Source organism: Scyliorhinus canicula, chromosome 6, assembly GCF_902713615.1.
Source record: "Scyliorhinus canicula chromosome 6, sScyCan1.1, whole genome shotgun sequence".
Classification (NCBI taxonomy): domain Eukaryota; kingdom Metazoa; phylum Chordata; class Chondrichthyes; order Carcharhiniformes; family Scyliorhinidae; genus Scyliorhinus; species Scyliorhinus canicula.
In genome coordinates, this window is record NC_052151.1 from 98,786,025 (window position 1) to 98,800,726 (window position 14,702).

General features: G+C 46.2%; 1 protein-coding gene across 1 annotated transcript in view; it reads right to left on the reverse strand.

Annotated features, from left to right (window-relative positions):
- LOC119967928 (triadin-like) overlaps window positions 1-14,702 on the reverse strand; it is a 233,906-nt gene that overhangs the window by 137,030 nt on the left and 82,174 nt on the right. The window contains exons 10-12 of the mRNA XM_038801024.1: window positions 13,860-13,904; window positions 11,625-11,645; window positions 6,408-6,452 (exon numbers count right to left, since the gene is read on the reverse strand). Of these exons, the coding sequence (XP_038656952.1) occupies window positions 6,408-6,452; window positions 11,625-11,645; window positions 13,860-13,904 (111 nt within the window). The remainder of the gene's footprint in view (window positions 1-6,407; window positions 6,453-11,624; window positions 11,646-13,859; window positions 13,905-14,702) is intronic.

The following is a 14,702-nucleotide window of genomic DNA, read 5'->3' on the forward strand; positions in this document are numbered from 1 at the left end:
TAGTTCTGCTACTGCTCACCAAAAGCAGAAAGATCCCCATTGTCTTAAAATATTTGCTCATGTTCCCAGAATCCCAATAATAGATATTAACACCCACGACTCCTCATTGAAAATTTCCAAAGTTATATTTCAAAAATTCACATAAAGGCATCTTTTTGTTTATCGTGGGCACAGAACAGTGACTAAAAGACCATTGTAATCAAATGATACTTGCTTCCCAAATTTGTTAATTCAAATACCCCAACTACAGGCTTTACTTTCACAAAGTCCAGAGCCCAAAATTTCATGTAAACAGAAGGGCTGTCTGCTTCAGCCAAAATCACTCGAGAGACCAGAATCAAGAATTGCTGCCCCCAAACCCAACACCCTCCATTTTTGCCAGAAAGAAATGGAGGTGAGCTGTATTTCGCACATCCACAGTTCATGGAGACTGCTTTGTATTTAAAAGTGCAGCCCCCTTTCAAACAGAAGGAAATTTGGCTACCTTTCTGTAACATGACTCATGGGTGTTTGAGGGAAAGGTCTAAACCTGCCAGAGTTATTTGGAGAGGTAAGTCACCCCTTTGGACAGGTACAATACCCCTTTGGGACTGTTAAGAGTAGACATGATGGGCGCGATTCTCCAAGCCCCACGCCTGGGCGGTGAATCGCCACAACTGCGCCATGACGCACCGATGCCGGCACGTGATTCTCCGAGGTGCGGAGAATCGGCGGCATTTGAGCCAGCGCGTTTGATGCGGCACCGGCCCTGGGCCGCTGGAATCGGCGGGGCCGCTGATTCTCCGGCCCATATGGGCCAAGCGGCCGTGCGGAAACGGCAGAGTCCCGCCAGCGCGGATCACCCCTGGTCGCTGCCGGCGGGAACTATGCGCAAAGGGTCGGGGGGGGGGGGGGCGGCCTGTGGGGCGGGGAAAAGCGCTCCTTCATCAGCTTCACTGGGCGAGGGAGGGCCTCTGATGGCGTCTGGTCCGCGATAAGGGCTCACTGATCGGTGGGCTGGCCTCTCCCCCCGGGCCTACTTTCTTCCGCTTCCGGCCCCAGAACCCCCGCGCCATGTTGAAGAAGACCCCCATGCATGCGCGGGTTGGCGATGCCCAACTGCGCATGTGCGGGTTGGCGCTGCACCCATTTGGCGCCGGGAAGGGAGGCTGGAGCGGCGTGAACCGCTCCAGCGCCGTGCTGGCCCTCTGTGGTGTGGGGAACAGAATCAGTCATCCCCGTGCCCATTTTGCACCATCGTGAAATGCGACGGCGTTCAAGACGGCACGAACACTTAGTCTCCATTTTGGAGAATCACCCCCGATGTGCGTAAAAAGTGAATGAGGTCTTTGGAACTGTCAAGTTATTTAAATACCATGCCCTTTAATTTAAAAAAAAACTGCGAGGCGACAGTTGAAAATAATCAGTGCTTGCAATTTCAATAGATGTTTGTTGACATAAACCTGAGGGTTATCATTATAGGATTAGTGCTGTTTGGCTGCTTCCAAACCTATCATTGTCACAGTCGGGTGAAGGTGGCCTGGGTAGAGCTGCAAGTGCAATGCTTGAATGAATTCTCAGAGAGTTTATCAAGGGATTAGTTGTCTGGATGTGGAACTGGCTTGATGTTTGGCACTCGGCAGCCTCTGAATTATTTCCAAGGTTGACAGGTCCAACTACAGTGAGCACCTATCCCCCTTCCCCACCAAAGCCTGACCATTCAGAGGACTTTATCCCAAGTTGGCAATTTTCCAACTCTGAGCTCCTGACTCGGGAGTGAAAATTCAACCGAGTGTCCACATACAGGGCAACAATAAGTCTTGGAGTGGTTAAATGCTATGCTCATTACATTAGATATGCTGAAAACAGTGAGCTCACAACTGAATCATGAAAAAAATAAAATATGGTATTGCCTTTTACAATATTTTCAAGGAAGCAAGAAAGAACATAGGAATAACATCGGAACATTGGAATTAGGAGCAGGAGCACACAATTCAGCTCCCCAAACCTGCTCCACCATTCAGTTAAATCATGGCTGATCTGTTCCTGGTCTCAAGTCCACCATCCCACTTGAAAATGAAAATGAAAATCGCTTATTGTCACGAGTAGGCTTCAATGAAGTTACTGTGAAAAGCCCCTATTCGCCACATTCCAGCACCTGTCCGGGGAGGCTGGTACGGGAATCGAACCGTGCTGCTGGCCTGCTTGGTCTGCTTTAAAAGCCAGCGATTTAGCTCACTTGTTGCCCATATCTCTTTAACTAGTTTTTTAATCAGAAGTATATCTATCTCCTTCTTGAAATCAGTTGATGACTCAGACTCCACTGCATTATGGGGCAGCGCATTCCACAAATTCATCACCCTCTGCGAGAAGTAGTTCCTCCTCATCTCAGTTTTAAATCTAATGCCTCTCAACCTATATCTGTTGCCTCTCATTCTCCATTGCCCAACAAGGGGGAACGTTTGAGGCGGCATTCTCTATCGACAGCATCTTCCAATTCACCGCCAGCACATTCATGCCCGCGGATTTCCCGACGGCGTGGGGGTGGCCACAAGGGGGAACCCCATTGGCCGGCTGCCAGGCCGGAAGATCCCGCTGCCAGCAGGGGGTCACTGTGCCACGAAACAGGTCTCCGATGTCTCTGTTTATTTTATCAATTCCTTTTGGTATTTTATATACCTCAATCAGATCCCATCTTATTCTAAAACCCAGCAAGAATGAACCCAAACTGTTTAATCTTTCCTCGTACATCAAACCTTTCACCCTGGAATCAAAATGGTGAACTTCCTCTGAACTGCCTCCAATACCACTACATCCCTCCTCAAATAAGGAGACCAAAACTGGACACAATACTCCAGATGTGGTCTCACCAACACCCTATACAATTGCAACAACACTTCTCTACTTTTACACTGCAGCTCTTTTGCAATAAACGCTAACTTTCCATTTTCCTTTTTCATTACCTGTTGTACCTGAATACTGACTTTCTGTGATTCATAAACAAAGACATCCAGGTCTCTCTGCCCAGAGGCATTTTGAATCTGCTTCCATTCAGATGATAATTTGCCTGAATATTTTTTCAGCCAAAATGGATAACCTCACACTTTATCCACATTAAACTCCATTTGCCAAATTTTAGCCCAATTTCCTAGCCTATCTATATCTATCATAAACTCTTTATCTCCTCTTCACTGCATGCTTTCCAATCTATTTTAGTATCATCCACAAATTGCATTATGTTACACTCTGTCCCTGCATGCAGATCATTTATATAGATTATAAACAGTTGAGGTCGGAGGTGTCATGTGAGGGTCTCTTTAAGAAAAGTGTGTTCATTAAATAGCTGCAGTGATGTCATTGTGTGGGTGGAGCTGAGCTGTGTTTCTGGCTTTTACTTTCGTTTTGAGCTGTAAACTGTTTTGTAGTTGAGTTTTTGGCATTGTTTTCAGTTGGGAGCTGCATTCAAACAAGAAAATGTATTTTGAGCTCCCTCGCTCTCTCCATGCTAAAGAATGTTTACAGATCACTTGATAATTTAAAAGTGATAACTATTTTCTGTAGAGAATTCAAACCTGCCGTCTTTGTTAAAAAGGGTATTTGACTTATGGATGTTGTTCGGAAAATTATTAAGTGTGACCTATAGAGTATTGTACCTGTGGGGATTATTTGTGTTGGTAGTTGATGAACTGTTTACTGTGTGTTTATAAAATGTTAACTGGATTCATTGAATAATCATTGTTTTGTATTAAAATACTTAAGGTCTCTGTTGCATAACACCTGGAAACTGGGCCCTTGTGCTCCCCGTAACCAAAATATATTTAAAATTGTGGGTCAGGTGAACTCCATATACTCTATTTTGGTGTTCTCTAAACCCTGGCCCATAATAGAGGACAGACCCCTGCGGCACCCCGCTAGTTACAGTTCACCAGCCAGGGAAGGACCCATTTATCCCTACCCTCTGCTTTCTGTCAGTCAGCCAATCCTCAATCCAATCTAATACTCTACCCTCAATCCTCTGTGATCTCACCTTCTGGGTCTTTTATGCAGCACCTTGTCAAACACCTTCTGGAAGTCTAGATATACCATATCCGCAGGTTCCCCATTGTCCACCTTGCTGGTTACGCCCTCAAAGAACTCAAGCAAATTTGTCAAGCATGACTTACTCTTCATAAATGGTGACAATGGTGGATTGAGCTTTGTCTTTCCATATGTTCCATATGTGATTGATTCCAACAACTTCCCCACCACAGAGATCAAGCTAACCGGTCTATAGTTTCCTACTTTTTGCCTCTCTCCCTTTTTGATTGGCCATCACATTAGCATTTTTCCAATTCATCGGGACTCTTCCAGAATCCAGGGAATTCTGAAATATCACAACCAATTCATCGACTATCTCTGCTGCCACCTCCCTTAATACCCCAGGGTGCAGGCCATTAGATCCTGGAGACTTATCTGCCTTTAATCCCATCAGTTTATTCAATACTGTCTCCCTAGTGATGGTTTATTGCCCCACGTTCCTCTGCATTAACTGCAGTTTTTGGAAATGTTCTATTGCCCTCTAGAAAGAAAGAAAGCAAGAAAGAAAGGTGGATTTCTCTGCTGCTACTTATTTTTACCAATTAAGAACTTTAAGCAATGCTTAGTATATAAAAATGGCTCCAAGATTCCTTGGGATTCTGGCATAAATTGCACAGGAAATTGATTATACTACAAGGAAATCACAATCTCTGGTTGTGCCAAGTCTGCACTGCAATGAACCTCATTTATGCAAATATCCTGCTCCTGCTACTGAAAAGAATTCTTATTATCACTTCTGCCAGTTCAACAGACACAACTAATCTGCTCCATAACTGAAACATAATCATTAATGCTCAAATTGGTTTTCACGGTGTTACGAGCACATGAATTAGGACCAGAAGGCTACGCGACCCCTCAAACCTTATCCACCACCCAATAAAATCATGGCTGATCTCATTGTAACATCAACTCTACATTCCTACCTACTCCCAATTATCTTTTGCCCACTTGCTTATCAGGAATTTATTCATCCTGCATTAAAAATATTAAAAGATTCTGCTTCCTTTGCCTTTTGAGGAAGAGAGTGCCAAAGACCCTTACAGAAATAAATTCTCCTCATCTCCATCTTAAATGGGCGTCCTCTTATTTTTAAAAAGTGACAGCTAGTTCTGTATTCTCCAACAAGAGGACATAGAACATACAGTGCAGAAGGATGCCATTCGGCCCATCAAGTCTGCACCGACCAACTTAAGCCCTCACTTCCACCCTATCCCTGTAACCCAATAACCCCTCCTAAACCTTTTGGTCACTAAGGGCAATTTATCATGGCCAATCCACCTAACCTGCACATCTTTGGACTGTGGGAGGAAACCGGAGCACCCGGAGGAAACCCACGCAGACACGGGGAGAATGTGCAGACTCCGCACAGACAGTCACCCAGCAGCAAATCAAACCTGGGACCTTGGCACTGTGAAGCCACAGTGCTAACCACTGTGCTACCGTGCTGCCCTTGAGAGGAAATGTCCTCTCGGTTTGTTCTCACTGGAACGACAGAGGTTGAGGGGCGACCTGATAGAGGTCTACAAGATTATAAGAGGCATAGACAGAATGAACAGTTAGAGGCTTTTACCAGGGTAGAGGGGTCAATTATTAGGGGGCATAGGTTTAAGGTGCGAGGGGAAATGTTTAGAGGAGATGTACAAGGCAAGTTTTTTACACAGAGGGTAGTGGGTGCCTGGAACTCGCTGCCGGAGGAGGTGGTGGAAGCAGGGACGATAGTCACATTTAAGGGGCATCTTGACAAATACATGAATAGGGTGGGAATAGAGGGATACGGACCCAGGAGGTGTAGAAGATTTTAGTTTAGATGGGCAGCATGGTCGGCACAGGCTTGGAGGGCCGAAGGGCCTGTTCCTGTGCTGTACTTTTCTTTGTTCTTTGTTCTTTATTCACCCTGTCAAGACCCCTTGGGATCTTATATCATTCAATAAAGTCACATCTTGCGCTTCTAAACTCCAGCAGCTACAAGCCTAGCCTGTCCAACCTTTCCCATATGACAACCGGCCCATTCCAGTTCAGTCCAGTAAACCTTCTGTTCAAGCAGTAAGCTCATCAGATTTTAATTTTCACATTATTTTGATGATTATTTTAATCATACTTTATTATTAGTTTTAGCATTACAAAATTCTCAAATGATTTTTGAAAGCTTTATCTGTGTAGCTTTTACCCAAACTTACCTTCGTTTCTTTCCATTGTCAAGAACTGTGGAAAATTGGAGTGCGGAGTGCTATGTCTAGTAACCCCACCATTCCCCAAGAATCACTTAGTTTTAGCCAATTGTCAATGGAAGAAAGGAGAGCCGTGAGGTTGGCAATACATGTAACAACATATTGGTTGAACTTCTGTTTTACCTTTCTTTGCAGGTTTTGGCTTCACTGGCTTCATGGTTTCTGCCTCTAAATATTTGGTAAACAATTGAATTAGGCCCCATATTAATTCAACTTAAATTATAAATGAATATTAACCAGTTATTAATCTCACAAAATGTATATTCAATATACTATAGATATAGGGCGCGATTGAATGGGACAAGTTCCAAGTGCCATAGCAAGCGAGGTTTCCTGCAAGCTCCTCGACGGCTGCGTAGGCGAGCTATTGAACTATTGACCGCTATCGAACAGCACTTAGTCATTTTTTCAGGCCCTTACGAGTTCCTCGCCGGGTGAGTCCATTATTTTCATTCCTGGGGAGCCGAACTCGCTGGCCAGGCCAGCTCCTCAGAGATTGGGCTGCCATTTTGAAAGGGTGCATGATCTCTAGATGGGCTTGTGGGTCCCTCACAGTCCCCACCCACAGGCAATGTCACCCCCACACACATCAGCACTACTGCACATCCTGCAAGTGCAGACACACTGCTATAGGGTCGCTGACGCCTCCCCTGTTTCAGGCCATCCCATACCCCCTTTTGGACCTCCCCTTTTCTGGGACCCCACCCTTTACCTCACCCCCAAACCTTCTGGAGGCCCCCTCATAACCGCCCTTTCCCCCCTACCCTCCATACCACCCCTTATCCTACCTTTCATGGGTATCGCTCCCCTCAGACCCTGACCCATGGCAGTGCCACCTTGGCACTTTGGCAGTGCCAGACTGGCAGTGTCAAGGTGCCAGTTGGGCAATGCCAAGGTGGCCAGGTGTCAGGGGGAGAGCCAGAGTGCCACCCTGCTCTATCCTTGGCCACCCAAGGGCCGCTAACAGCCAGAGAGACTTTCAAGTGCTGTCCCACCTGGTCCTCGTTTGTGTGAACCAGCACTAATTGTGCCTCATGGGACTTCTCGCTGTGGAGCCGGGACAATCCCAACAGGCTGTTGGATATGGCGAACATTTCATTAATGAGATGGAGATTGGCCTTTAAAGTAGTGATTAGAGGGTTCTCGCCGCGCTTAGAGGAGTTCCTGAATGCGCGAACGGGAGTGAGCCGGTTTGATCGCAAACCACTTGGCACCTGGTGAGAATTGCAATTTAGACCACTCCTATGATCAAACCGGCCTGCACGGATTCTTGCCACATGCAATGAGGCCTTTAAATCACACCCATAATGTATATATAATTATGTTTACATGCATGAAACGAATAATACAACAAAATACATATGGATTTTTAAAAAAATTTAGAGTACAGAATTCATTTTTTCCAATTGAGGGACAATTTAGCATGGCCAATCCACCTGCCCTGCACGTCTCTGGATTGTAGGGGCAAAACCCACGCAAACACGGGGAGAATGTGTAAACTCCACACGGACAGTGACCCCAAGCCGGGGTGGAACTTGGGACCTCGGCGCCGTGAGGCAACAATGCTAACCACTGCACCACCGTGCTGCTCTATATGGATGGTCTCTGTCCCATTATAGTCCGATTTGGAGTTTTTTCATGGGATGTGGATGTCACTGGCTAGACCAGCATTTATTGGCCATCCTAATTGCCTTTGAGAAAGTGGTGGCGAGTCGTCTTCTTGAACCAATGCAGCTCATGTGGTGCAGCTAACCAAAAGTGCTGTTATGATTTAGTTCCAGGATTTTGACATACGTGACAGTGAAGGCACAGTGATATGGTTCCAAGTTAGGAGGGTTTGAGGCTTGCGGGGGAACTTGCAGATGGTGGTGTCCCCATCTATCTTCTGTCCTTGACTCTCTCAGTTGTGGAGGTCGTGGGTTTGAAAGTACTGACAAAACAGCCTTGGTTAGATTTTGTACTGCATTTTGTAGATGGTACATGCTACTGCACTGTGCTTTGACAACGAAGAGAGTGAAAGTTTAAGGTGGTGGATGGGGTAACAATCTTTATCCTGGATGGGGTAACAATGCTTTATCCTGGGTGGTGTCAGGCTTCTTGAAAGTTGTTGGAGCTGCAGTCATCCAGGCAAATGAATGCTTTTGTATCCCATCACATTCCTGACTCGTGTCTTGTAGATGGTGGAGACTCGTATCTAATTTTACAGCCCTTAAAAGTGGCACTTGGGGACTGGCAGCCATTATTTTGCAGCCACTACCCCCTCATGATTTGCATATGGACATGCCATGGGCAGCACCAAGCATACATAATGATGAGATGTCAGTTTGGTGAAGGTTCAACACAGAAATACTTGCCTGTCAAATAGAGGAAGCAGCAAGTGATAGAAAGAGGGGGGGGGGGGGGGGGGGGGAGGGAGATAAGGGGCAGAATAGAGGGAGAAAGGAAATACATCCAGAGACCATAAGACCATAAGACATAGGAGCAGAGTTAGGCCACTTGGCCCATTGGGTCTGCTCCGCTATTCAATCAAAGCTGATATTTTTCTCATCCCCATTCTCCTACCTTCTTCCCATAATCCCTGATCTCCTTATTAATCAAGAACCTATCTATGTCTTAAAGACACTCAATGATTTGGCCTCCAAAGCCTTCTGCGGCAAAGAGTTCCACAGATTCACCACCCTCTGGCTGAAGAAATTCCTCCTCAACTCTGTTTTAAAGGATCGTCCCTATAGTCTGAGATTGTGTCCTCTGCTTCTAGTTTCTACAAGTGGAAACATCCTCTCCAAGTCCACTCTATCCAGGCCTCGCAGTATCACGTAAGTTTCAATAAGAGGCCCCCTCATCCTTCTAAACAGAGGGTGTGGAACTCGCGAGGAATAGGGAAAGAATGGGGAGGAGGGCCACTCACTGGAGAGATCATAGGCCTCCCCCACACAGGGAGAAACCGGGGTAATGAACAGACCCACCCTCCCTCGAACACTCAAGCTCAAGGGGGGAGTGTGACATCTCCCACCAGCAGCAGAATGGAGTTAGCGACGAATGAGGGCAAAGACCCCAACTATACCTGTGGGGGTAAAGCTGGGGGCATCTCTTACCGTCAAGCGGCAGGAGCCCCGGCTAAAGCCCAACAAATATTCAAAATACTGAATATTAATAAATGTAAATATTAAATAGCATTGGTGCCCCAGTCACGGTTACGGTGACAGAGAGGGGCTCAAATCTTGTTGATCCTATTGTTGGTTATTATTACTGTTGTTGCATTGCCTGTTACATGCAAATCTCAGTTTCCTCTCCATTTTTTCAGCACAAATAACTCAAAAAACCAATAAAAATATGGAAAAAAAAGAATTCAACTCCGCTCTCCAAAACTTTCTCCAAAGAAAACTGCTTCTTTAAAGTTTTTCGAAATGTCTCTCTGCGATCCTTGGCTCCCCGCAACAATAATCCCATCTCCACAAGCTAAACAAACAAGTTTTCCTGCAGCTAACAAACAAATGAACTCTCCAGGGACTTTCCCAGTCAAACCACAGTCCAGACTGAAAAACACATTCTTTGTCATTTTCGCCTTCTGGCTGCTAAAAGCACCCAGGCCCTGCAAAATAGAATTCTTAAAAAGAAAATGACAACTGCAGTCAAACACACTAACCCCAGGCTTTTAACTCTTAAATACATAAAATCCAACTTTTATTATGGTTTAATTGTATACGTCTCCAACAAGTATGTTGCCTTTCAAGCCAGGATTTTTAATAACGTGACTGCAGCAGTCACATACTAACCCAGGCTTTTCAATCCGACTGCACCAAATACATTTCATTCAATGGCCGGGATTCTCCCCTACCCGGCGGGGCGGGGGTTCCCGGCGTGCTGGAGTTGCGTGAACCACTCCGGCGTCAGGCCGCCCCAAAAGTACGGATTCCTCCGCACATGTAGGGGCCAAGCCCTCACCTTTAGAGGCTAGGCCCGCGCCGGAGTAGTTTGCGCCCCACCGGCCGGCGGGAAAGTCCTTTGGTGCCACGCCAACCGGGGCCGAAGGGACTCCGCCGCCTGGCGGAAGTCCGAGCATGTGCGGGAGCGTCAGCGGCTGCTGACATCATCCCCGTGCATGCGCAGGCAGGGGGGTCAACTCCGCGTTGGCCATCGTGGAGGTTGACAGCCGACGCGGAGGGGAAAGAGTGCCCCCACGGCACAGGCCCGCCGGCGGATCGGTGGGCCCCGATCGCGGGCCAGGCCACCGTGGGGGCACCCCCTGGGGCCAGATCGCTCAGCGCCCCCCCCCCCCCCCCCCCCCCCAGGACCCTGGAGCCCGCCCACGCCGCCTGGTCCCACTGGTAAGGGAGGTGGTTTAATTCACGCTGGCGGGATCGGCATTACAGCAGCGGGACTTCGGTGCCGGAGAATTCGGCGGCTGTTGGGGGCGGGATTCACGCCGCCCACCGACGATTCTCCGACCCGGCGGGGGGTCGGAGAATCCTGCCCAATATATGTTGGTCAGGATTCTCTGCCGATGGGATGTTCTGTTTTGCCAGCATCCGGGGTTTTCCCGACGGCGTGAGGCTGCACCTTAATGGGAAACCCCATTGACCGGCGGCGTAACAGAGAATCCCGCCGGCGGGTCGAGGCAGAAATGTGTCGCGGCGAGGCGGAGAATCCAGCCCCTGAAATTGCAATATTCATCACACAAAGAACCTGTAATTTGGATAAGAACGTAATTTGTGTAAATACCATATTGTTATGCTACTGGTATTAGCCACAGCAAAGTCTATTTTCAACTATCACCTATCTCTGCAATGGAATGTAACACTGAGAATTCATCACAGTGATTTCAGCACAGCGAGGCTGCATAAAATCAATGAAATGTAACGTGTTGTGAACTTACATCTAGATGAGGAGATTAATGGGGAGGAGGACTAGACTGTAGGTTGTCCGACACTCTGGTTAAAATCCTTGACCTCCCTTCTTAACAGCACTGATGGTGTACCTACAACACATGGACTGTAACGATTCAAGGCAATGAGGGATAGCCAATAAATGTTAGCCTAACCAGCAATGCCCGGATCCCATGAATGAATCTTAACTAAAGAGTCATTTTTCACAAAAATATAACAATTCTCAGTATATCGTAAATCACAGCAATTCCGTACATTGTGGATAGGTATTTATTATATCAATAAAAGAGAAGCAATTCTTCTAAATTTACAACTCAGCGAGGAAAGCGATCAGAAAATTGCATGTGCTGTAAAATGAAAATTCATGCCCAGTTTACTTTGTAAAAGCCGGCAGCTCTAATCATACAGTTCTACAGCAAACAGCAAGAGGAAAATCTGCACAAAAGTCACTCACTTTTTACTTTTGGCTTTACTGCTGTTTCAGGAAAAAAGAGATGGAAATCTGAGGCAAAACGATCAATTGATTTTTAAGAAGTGAAGTTTTTCTATTAGCAGCAGACTAATTTGTCTTTGAATGGTGATCAGGAGGGGTGTCACACAATTGTTTAAAGCAGCTTCATAACATCATTCAATGTGGACTTTTGGTATTGGGAGTAAAGCACACGGCATAGTGTCCGCCTCCCTAAAACATTTCTCCTGCTACTTGGTCGCTGATTTCAATGATAATAAAAATCAGGAAGGCCCCAATATTCACCATTTTATAGCATTCACTCAAGCCAGAATATGTATATATACACACGTGCTGCTGCATGTCTTCTTCCTATCACATTGTTGGCAATCAGATAAACCTAACACGAGCGAATTCTGTAAATTAATCGGTGCCCATGTTGGCACTCAAAACATTGGAGAACGAAAACTTGCCATATGTTAATCTGAACATTGTTTAGTCAATTATTTGATTACAGTTCCACATATGTTTGCATTTTTATGAAATTATCAAATCGCAGAATAATAGTGCAGAAGAGGCCCTTTGGCCCGAGTCTGTACCAATGCATTAAAAACATCTAACCTACTCACCTAATGCCACTTGCCAGCACTTAGCCCATAGCCTTGAATGTTACGATGTGCCAAGTGCTCATCATATAAAGGACATGAGGCAATCCGCCTCCACCGCCCTATCAGGCAGTGCATTCCAGACCATCACCATCCTCTGGGTAAATATTTTTATAAGATAAACACTGTATTACGAAACACTTGGTTAAATAAATTAATTGCCAATGTTGTGCCATTGTTAATAGAAGGAGTAAACTGGGGATGACAAACTAGAAGGCCTGGTGTGGTCTCACCTCAGCCTTTTGGGTAAGGCCCAGCTGCATTTCAGCCACTTTAGGCGAGGCAATGGCATAATGGTATTGTCGCTGGACTAGTAATTCAGAGACCCAGAGTCATGCTCTGGGGACCTGGGTTCCAATTCTGCCATGGCGATGAAATTTGAATTCAATACAAATCTGGAATTAAAAGTCTAAAGGTAACCATGAAATCATTGTCATAAAAACCTATCTGGTTCACTAACGTCCTTTAAGGAAGGAGATCTGTCATCCTTACCTGGTCTGAGCTACATGTGACTCCAGATCCACAGCAATATGGTTGACTCTTAAATGCCCTCATGGATGGCAATAAATGTTAGCGCAGCCAGCGGCACCCACATCCCATGAATGCTTTAAAAGATGGGAGCTGCCCCCAAGGACTGTCAGCCAATTGGAAGGCTTGCAGCTCTTCAGTCTTATTAGCACTACCAGAGGTGGGGGGCCACCTCTGGGACTTCACCCAACTGTGAGATGATGTAGTCAAGGAAGTTGCCCTCAGAACTTGTTAAGTGGTGCCTGGGGTCACAGGGGCCAGTCAGGCAGGCCTCGTAAATGGAAAGGGCCTACCTGAATGGCCCCTGCAACCCCAGTGGCTGCCTGCGACTGCTCTGCACTGAGAGCCGCCTACAGAGCAGCTGCTCTATATACCTCCCCTCAAGGGGGCGGAGCCAGGGGCAGAGCCCACAAGGGCACCAACATGATACAAGCGGTGCAATACAATACAATGGTCCATAGGTGGAGCCCACAAGGGCAACAACATAGTACAATGCAATACAGTGGTGAATGGTTGCCATGATACGTTCAACACTAGGGGGTATTTGGTGAGTGCAAGAAGGGTTGTTGTTGCAAGGGTGTCCGTTGTCGCTGGAGGAATACCTCCCCCAGCCAATGAATTTGTGATTAGGAAGGCCTGGAGTCCTCCTTCCCCCACTGAACCCGCAGTGGCCATCAGGGCTCACCAGGCAGTCTTCCCACGTGGCGAAGGGCCCACCTGTCTCTGGTAAAATGCTAGAGGCAGAAGGAAGAGGCTCTCAATTGTCTGTCTTCTACCTTCTCTACAGCTAACAGGTGCTGTGACAGCAGGAAGGTGACAGCTTCTCTACCTCATGCTTACCTCACCATTATATGGTCCCAACTACCTCTCAGCCTATTACCAGAGGGCCAGAAAAATCCAGCTGCTGAATTGCAGGTTGCGAGACATGATAACCTATCCATCTCCAGAGATTCAGTGATAGTTTTATCCTTTTTTGCATTGGAGGAAAAAGGGTGCTGGGAGGTTATAAACACAGATAAAGGTCTCATTGGTTGATCCTTTGTGTTACCTTTCTCTGTAGATTTTCGTTTCTCTTGCTTGACAGTTTCTGCCTCTAAACATATGGTGAACATTCAAATTAGGTTCAACACAAATCATACTAGAACTGTACATAAATATTGACCAGATATTAGCCTCACAAGAGTATTGTTTAATGTATTTCATGCAAACATGCAGCAATTAATATTGCACAAAACATGGCGACAGTAGCCACAAAAATGCCAGCTACTGCAATAAGAGATTGCAAATGACACAGGGAGTTCAAGAAAGTTTTCAGCAGAGAAAGCTGACTGAAAGCTGGGGTCTCTCCCAGTCTCTCTTCTGCAGAAGTGTATGAAACGGATTTACTAGAAATCTACCAGCGCACCAAGATCTCATAATAATTTAAACATCTTCTACATCTGACTGAAGCTATGAAACCAGCAACCAAATTGGCATTACAGGAATCTTGCCTAAGAATCCATTCTCAGCATGCCCAACCAGTGGATTAGTCAAGCACCAATATTTCAGAGATGCATTGAAGGCCAGATTGGAGCTTGCCCAAATAACATACAGATTGAATCAATTAATCACCTAATTGATCACCCAATCACCTAATCACGAGTGGTAAAGCGAAAAGTGCAAAGGATACTGGAAGTCTGCAGAGGGATTTGGATAGGTTAAGTGAATGGGCTGGGGTGTGGCAGATGGAATACAATGTTGACAAATGTGAGGTTATCCATTTTGGTAGGAATAACAGCAAACGGGATTATTATTTAAATGATAAAATATTAAAGCATGCTGCTGAGCAGAATGACCTGGGTGTGCTAGTGCAAAAAGTTGGTTTACAGGTGCAACAGGTGATTAAGAAGGC